This window comes from Anopheles darlingi, chromosome 3 (genome assembly GCF_943734745.1).
Source record: "Anopheles darlingi chromosome 3, idAnoDarlMG_H_01, whole genome shotgun sequence".
Taxonomy (NCBI): domain Eukaryota; kingdom Metazoa; phylum Arthropoda; class Insecta; order Diptera; family Culicidae; genus Anopheles; species Anopheles darlingi.
Window position 1 is genome coordinate 54,087,042 of NC_064875.1, and position 7,500 is coordinate 54,094,541.

The window sequence follows — 7,500 nt, forward strand, 5'->3', positions numbered from 1 at the left end:
ACCGTCCTCCCACCGATGGCAGGCACCGCGCGGATCATCGAGTTATCTTCGTTCGGGCGAACGCTGGCCCGGATCGATCAGTTAACGCCATCCTCTGACCGCGGTAGGACATATCTTCGCGAGCTTGCGCCTTCGGTAGAAGTACACATTCCGTAGACCCAACTCGGTGAAGGGTGTGTCATAGCAGCTTACAGGCAGTACTCTGCTTCAGATTCAAATCCACAGTTCGATTGTGTCTTGTATCCGGATACCGGAAAGTTGCCTTTCTATTTTCCCCTCCCCTCCTACAAGTGATTGAGTTAAGGCTGGTGGTCGCCAATCGTGACCCGTTCGAACGTCTAATCGTGTTCCCTTTCTGCACGCAAAACCGGATTACACTAGAAAATGGCAACCAAAATGAAGAAGGAAAAAGTGGCCATTATTGGAAGGTAAGTGAAGAATCTATTGGCTAGTGTTTGGTCGTTTGCTTGACCAATAATAATTGTTTGATCTCACAAACAAATTGGAGCACCATCATCATCTAGTACTCGGTTATCCTAGTAGCTTATCATTGTTCGAAATCTGTTGCCTTGGAACAACAAACAGCAGTTGCAAACGGTGGAACGAGGAAGTGCAGCTGATTTGCAGTTGCTCTCCCAAGGTCATCCTCATGTCGTTCTGATTGCACGGATTGTTGAAGGGCATTTGTGGGCCTCGGACATCTCCCTTCCTCATTGAGTCATTATTGGAAGGAGCGAGTTCGATTGGCGGTACGGTTATCATCTGGTACTGTTTGCAGGAGAAAGGAACAATAATGCATTACGGTTGAGAGTGGTTCATTCAATAACCCCGACATTCCTTTCTCACCTCGCGTGATTTTAGTGGACTCATTGGCCGCTCCTGGGCCATGCTTTTCGCTGGCGTTGGCTATCAGGTCACGATCTACGATATCATCCCGGACATCGTCTCGAAGGCGCTGGTCGAAACCGAACGCGAGCTGAACAAGCTGGAAAAGGAAGGCCTACTGCGTGGCGCGCTTACGGCTGCGGAACAGTTTGCTTGCATCAGCGGAACGGACAATCTGAAGGCGGCCATTACCGGTGCCCTGTACGTACAGGAGTGCGTCCCGGAGCGTTTGGACATTAAGAAGAAGCTGTACGGGGAGGTCGATGGTTTCGTGGGCCCCGACACGATACTGGCCAGCTCCACCAGTACCTTCATGCCGTCACTATTCAGCGAGGACCTCAAGCATCGCTCACAGGTATGCCTGCGAGTGTGGTAGAGAGGAGGTCGAATGAAAGTCCAAATCACGTTCTTCCTGCTCGTTACTAGGTTCTGGTCGCACATCCGGTCAATCCACCTTACTATGTGCCGCTCGTGGAGATTGTACCAGCACCGTGGACAAAACCGGAGTTCACTGCTAAAGCCCGTGAGTTAATGACAGAGATCGGTCAGAAACCGGTCACATTATCACGACAGATCGAAGGCTTTGCCCTGAATCGTATCCAGTATGCGATCCTGAACGAAACCTGGCGCCTCGTTTCGGACGGCATTCTCAGCGTGAAGGACATCGACGTGGTAATGTCGGAGGGTTTGGGCATGCGGTACGCCTTCCTTGGTCCCCTCGAAACAGCCCATCTGAACGCGGAAGGTATGCTGAACTACTGCGAGCGGTACAGCAACACGATCTACGCCGTCAGCGAAACGATGGGTGCCACGCCCCGGATGGAGGGAAAAGTGGCGGAACAGGTGGCTAAGGAGCTGGAGGAAATGGTGCCGATCGAGAAGCTACCGGAACGTCGTGCCTGGCGTGACGCCTGTCTAACAAAGCTGGCTCAGCTGAAAAAGAACATCTAAAGACGCCTAGTAGATGAGGGATGGATCCTGACAAACACAACTACACTCCATTGTGTACTACGATATAATATGTTTTATGTAAACTCTTATGACCTTGTGCATAAGTACAATGCACCAATAAACACAACAAACAAAGTAAATAAGAAGGTGCCTCATTTGAGTTATAAAGTATCTTATGAGGATCGCACTGATATACATGCTCTCTACATCTTGAGATTGCTTTCAATTTCAGACACACGGCAGGGCATGAAGTTGAACGAGCAACTCCAAATCAATGGCGCCAACGTCATTCTCGTGCCGTATGAGAGTAAACACGTCGCCAAGTATGTCTCATGCCGCTTGTAACGTATTGTCCCAGTTTAGTGTACACTAAACGATCTCATCACTATCCAACCCAACCTCCTCTAGATATCACGAGTGGATGAAGAACGTCGAGCTGCAGGTCCTGACGGCTTCTGAACCACTCAGCCTGGAAGAGGAGTATCAGATGCAGAAAAGCTGGCGAGAGGATGAGGACAGTGAGTATCGATAAATCCCAAAGGTGACACTAGCAACCATTACCTGAACAGATTCATCTCGTGCGTTAAACAGAATGCACCTTCCTTGTGCTGGATCGGCAGGAATTCGAACGAACGGGTGATGAGATAGCGGCCCTGATCGGTGATACAAACATTTTTCTTCAATTACCCCCGAGTGATGGCACCAACGGTAACGCATTGGTGGTGGGTGAAATCGAAATTATGATCGCGGAACCGACTGCCCGGGGGAAACGCTGTGGCTGGGAAGCGACACTGCTGATGCTGCGGTTCGGAGTGGAGTACCTCCGGGTGGCAAAGTTCTTGGCAATCACAAAGGACACCAATCAGCCCGCGATGCGAATGTTCGAAAGGATGCAGTTCAACGAGACGGTCCGGTCGGCCGTTTTCCACGAAGTTACCTTTGAACGATCCGTCGATCAAAAGTGGATCGATTGGATGAACTCGGAAGTGGGCTCTTATGCGGTTGTCCCGTATCGAAATGAAGCTTGATATTAAATAACGTTTTTCCGGAAGAAAATGTACCCGACAACGGTCGTTTTGTTTCCGTTAATCTTCCTTTTTTTTATTCTTCCGTACTTCACACGAATTTCGGTGCAATTTCCCTCTCGCACAAATTATCCCGCCTAAATTCGCCTCTTCCATGATCCCGGAGCTATATCTAAATTAGCTATTTTTGGCAGATTTATGTAGTCGTTACTGTTTCCTTCCATCACACCATTCGGCACACACACACACACGCACACATTCTAAAAAGCTCACACTCGGATACACGCCGTGTTCCTGGTAAATTATCTCTCATCTGCTGGCATAAAGAGGTATACACGAATACGTGATCACTTCCTTCAGTGGCAGTATTCGTTTCATTGTTACATTTGCATTGTTGATTCTTTATGCTGCTTCCGCGTCACTATACGGGTTAAGGTGGTTTTTTTTCTTGTCTCACCTTCCTGGACCCGTTTTGCACCCGTCATTTTAGGAACGAAACATGTGATTTTGTGAACTTTTTTTTTGTTTTTGAGTAAAGTAACATCCGTTGCCGTCCCAAAGATCAGTGCCAGGGGAGGGTTTTGAGCAGATTGTGTCTATCTAAATAGCTAGGCTAGGTGCCCCTCTTTTTGAAACATTTCGAATCAATGTGAGCACGGTATGTCTTCCTTTCCAATCTCCTTTTCCTTCCTCACCACGGTGCATAATTCGTGGCATAAAAGTGTGGCTTTCCTTGTCAATAAATAAATCTCTCTAATCCGATACAGTTTGTCCATTTACACAATATTATACTAAAAGCTATCTTGACTAATCTCTTATTTTGCGCATAAACCTTAGCATTTATAATCTATTGTGTCTGTTGGTTTCGCATACTTTCCCGGTATGCATCGTGCAACAGAATTTGTGCCACTTGCTGGCACACAGTGCAAACCTAAAGGGGGACAAGGACAGCGAGAATGTTACTAATACATAGAGTCTGACTACTACTTTGTAGGAAAAAATAATTATAAAAAAATCATAATGCTAATGATGCTGATGATGATGATGATAATGATGATGATGTTAATGATTACTTCGCGCGTTCCTCAAGGAACGCCATAGGTTAGATGGTAGTCTTTGCTTCCATTATATTGCTCAAACCCCGATCGGCTCTGTCACTGCCCGATGCACTGCCTTTATAGGGCGGTGTTCTCTGTTCGATGCTGTCCTGCAGCCGCGATAATTACAGCCACTGGACAGGCACTATTACCGACTCGTAAAAATGTTCTTTGGGTGACCACCACGTTTTCTTATGAGTCGAGCAGAAACTGCAAGCGAGAAATAGAGAGTAAAGAGATGAGAATTGATGCCCTAGAACTAGTGCACAGTTGTGCACTGACGAGACACTTACTGGAACTATCCTGGGGGCTTAGCGGTCTTTCGAGCACCTTCTGTATTGCAGCTATCCACTCGTCGCGATCCTGCTCACTGTGCGACGACATGTTGTAGGTGCGTTCGGGTGTGAACAACGTGAAGCTAAAGCCCTGATCCTTGGCACCGATCGGTGCCCCGATTCGTACGCTATATCCATCCAGCTGGTTACCGAGAAAGATTTCCCCTTTCGGGTGCGCATCCAACTGATCGTCGTGGTACATAAGCTTACGATCATCAAGCGTAAACCAGCGCCGTTTGTAGCTATCGGTAGATCTCGGGCCAGTCTTCAGCAGCCATCCTTCGCGCACAAAATCGTGTGTCAGCATGTCAACCAGATCGCTCTCGAGAGCGCTCGGAAAGGCGACCTGCAGACGATGCAGCTTGGCGCACCGTATCGCCATGTACCAATTGTTAATGACCTGTGCGTCGTCGTGGTAGACGTAAATGTGCCGCGTGCTGCCATCACGCATAAACGTAAGCTGCAGCGAGTTGGGATTGCCGATCTTGGCTGGTGCATAGACCACGTTCAGCTCCGAGATCCGCAGGGTGGCTTTCGGTTCGCGCGTCTCCCTTACGTAATAGCGGAGCGTATCGTGAATTCCGGACAGGACGAACTTGCGCGGTTGATAGCGGCTATCCTCCTTGCCGCGCTTCAACAGAAATCCTTCCATCCGTCCGGACGTGTAGCTCGGTCGCTCGATCATGCAGAACTCCAACCGCTCGTATTTGGCCCGTATCCACTGTTCGATCAGGACTCTAGGGAAGGAAATGATAAGATGAAAAAGTAATCAATAAAGCATTGGATTTGCAGTGAATCAAGGTTGTTGATGCTACTTACTGTGGGTCGTTTTCCCGTGGTCTTCGATAGCAGGCCGGTACACGTTGCTCATACTTTAGCTTCGAATTTTTGTTGCCCATATCGATCATCCGCTCGATCTGACTGTCTTCCCATTTGTCCAGCTTTAGATGCTTCACCTTCGATATGTGCGCCCCCATACTCCTGTGTACGGCACAGCATCGCGTGCACAGAAATATTCCGATATTGTATGAGGCCCATTCGGGATCTGAAAGAAAATATGAGGTATAAATGTTACTGGTGAACAAAGAAATTAATGCCATATAAAAACTATTTATGGCCATATTTCTGAACACAATCTAGCTAATTAATTATCAATAAATCATCCCCAACAGAGTTACGAATTAGAACACATACACCTCAAGGAGAGGTTGTTCGAAATCAAAACAAACCTCAAACCCACCCACGCCCTGCCACACCATATTTCTCTCCGAACGTTTGGTGGCCTTCGATCTCGCGACATTCGTTTCAATCTAGTGCGCAAAAGAACGAGCGAGCGAACAAGCCCATGGTTGCCAGAACAACCGCATACTATGTGCGGGAGATGGGGACAATACAATAAACACTAAACAAACTACTCGCGCCCTTCGCTCGATCCTAGCGTACGTTAACCCTGTCCCCTTAACAGGTTCCAGTTGATTAAATACAAATTAACTACAAAGTGGAACCATTTTAAAGAATCGCAGCTATCTCATTCGAGAATGTTTCTCCTTTCCTATCCTCTCCCTTTTACTGGGTGCGCTTAAGTCAGAAAAGTAAAACAATACCGCATACAAACAGCTGTGCCTAGTTCTCTGACTTGTGCTGCCTGAAAGAACTTTGCACCTTTCGAAAAAAACCAAGACGTAATTTAGGCAAACGTAAAGAAACGAACAGCGACCGTGGGCCATCTTTTAAAGCTGTTCCAGCATACGAACACTATCGATTGCGTGATTCATCTACAACTCTCTGTAGGCCAGGATGGAAAGAACGCCAGAAGAAACCCGAATAATAAAAAAGTGCTTCCTGCCCTGCGCCCATTCTCCCGTCTCGCGCAGGTTCTTGTTTTACGATCCACTTTATCGTTTTATCAAGCACGCTACGGGGCAGCACGTGAGCCAGGAACGTGTGCCTGAACGCCGTAAGTACAACCGACGACGGTGGGGCACCTTCTAGGGGGAGCCAGCCATCAAAACAAACTCAACCCTAAACCCCCCACCGACGATTGGTTTTTTGAGATGGGGTGCGCGCGCGGGATGATGGAAAGAAATGTATAAATATATGAATGGATGACTCATTATTTTGCTATCCTCGGCGATCCGTTCCATTGGTTTCCCCTACTCGAGTGAGCGAGAACGAGAGACAGGTTTTGGTGGAAGAGGTGTGGATGGGGAGGAGGGGAGGGGTGGGGTTAGGGGGAGCTATTTGCTAAACGTAATCCATTAGAGCCTGTTGAAAACTTCCTGTTATTAGCGACCGACAGGCCTCGATGGAAACGGGAAATGACCCTCTCTCTCTCTCTCTCTTTCTCTCTATCTCGCGGATGCGCTCGGTCGTACACAGAGAAACACACGGTTTATGGTCTGGCTGGCTGGCTGGCTGGCTGGCGGCGGTGGAGGCGCCGGGGTTGTGCAACTTACTCTTCGCATCGCAATCCGCGCAAACGTTGTTGCCGTCCAGTTGTAGCAGGCGGTGAAGAATTTTTTCGTTCTGATCTGCCATATTTCCTTCTTGTCTTCTTCTATTGCGCTCTCGTTGCTCGCCGCCTTCTAGTCGATGTTAAATTAAAAGCAATCATCCGCACGCACGCACGCACGCACGCAGGTGTGTCTGTGTGTGCCAGACTATGATATTAAGCGCGGGTTGAGTTGATGTTGTGATTATTTTCTGCTGGTTGCTGGCCGCTGAAGTTATTTTGAAGCACCCCACCCGCGTTTTTGCAGATTCAGGCGCCTCTCTGTAGGACACTATAGAACGATCTTCACCAACACACTAAAGTACACTTTGTCACTTCAAACCGAGAATATTAACTGAGGAAGCGAGCCGTCGATTAACCCGTCGCCGGACGGACGATGATTGTTTACGTTTACGCGCTCTCCAACTCGTGTCGTCCCATCGTACCCTATCCACCCACCCACCGTACCACACCCCACCCCATATATCGCGCTCTCTCTCAGACTCACATAGAAGAGGGGCGCGCGCGCACTAAACAATCCGCTCAGCTCGAGATGATGCGAGAGCAGTGTAGTACACCTTTCGCTGAATGAACTTTGCTAGCAATACGAATACCGTGGTACCGTCTGGGGCGAAAGGTGCGATATCATGTTGGTAGTCACGGACCACTACTCGTAAGAGGCGGAGAGAAACGTACGCGTGATTTTACGGGGAAAA

The 7,500-nt window shown here is 48.4% G+C and overlaps 3 protein-coding genes across 3 annotated transcripts in view; 2 read left to right on the plus strand and 1 right to left on the minus strand.

Moving 5' to 3' along the window:
- The window catches only part of LOC125955088 (alpha/beta-tubulin-N-acetyltransferase 9), a 4,201-nt gene extending 1,275 nt beyond the window's left edge, over nucleotides 1-2,926 (plus strand). The window contains exons 2-4 of the mRNA XM_049685943.1: nucleotides 2,069-2,159; nucleotides 2,245-2,354; nucleotides 2,428-2,926. Coding sequence (XP_049541900.1) covers nucleotides 2,083-2,159; nucleotides 2,245-2,354; nucleotides 2,428-2,864 — 624 coding nt within the window. The 5' untranslated portion in view covers nucleotides 2,069-2,082 and the 3' untranslated portion in view covers nucleotides 2,865-2,926. The remainder of the gene's footprint in view (nucleotides 1-2,068; nucleotides 2,160-2,244; nucleotides 2,355-2,427) is intronic.
- LOC125955059 (lambda-crystallin homolog) lies at nucleotides 63-1,996 on the plus strand. The gene is made up of 3 exons (XM_049685901.1): nucleotides 63-428; nucleotides 862-1,240; nucleotides 1,312-1,996. The coding sequence occupies exons 1-3, from the start codon at nucleotides 385-387 to the stop codon at nucleotides 1,834-1,836; spliced, it is 948 nt and encodes a 315-aa protein (XP_049541858.1). The 5' UTR covers nucleotides 63-384; the 3' UTR covers nucleotides 1,837-1,996.
- Nucleotides 2,927-3,069: 143 nt separating the features above from the next.
- Nucleotides 3,070-7,500, minus strand: part of LOC125955037 (arf-GAP with dual PH domain-containing protein 1-like) — a 5,122-nt gene continuing 691 nt past the window's right edge. The window contains exons 1-4 of the mRNA XM_049685857.1: nucleotides 6,750-7,500; nucleotides 5,113-5,338; nucleotides 4,252-5,030; nucleotides 3,070-4,168 (exon numbers count right to left, since the gene is read on the minus strand). The exon at nucleotides 6,750-7,500 is cut by the window's right edge and continues 691 nt beyond it. Coding sequence (XP_049541814.1) covers nucleotides 4,107-4,168; nucleotides 4,252-5,030; nucleotides 5,113-5,338; nucleotides 6,750-6,831 — 1,149 coding nt within the window. The 5' untranslated portion in view covers nucleotides 6,832-7,500 and the 3' untranslated portion in view covers nucleotides 3,070-4,106. The remainder of the gene's footprint in view (nucleotides 4,169-4,251; nucleotides 5,031-5,112; nucleotides 5,339-6,749) is intronic.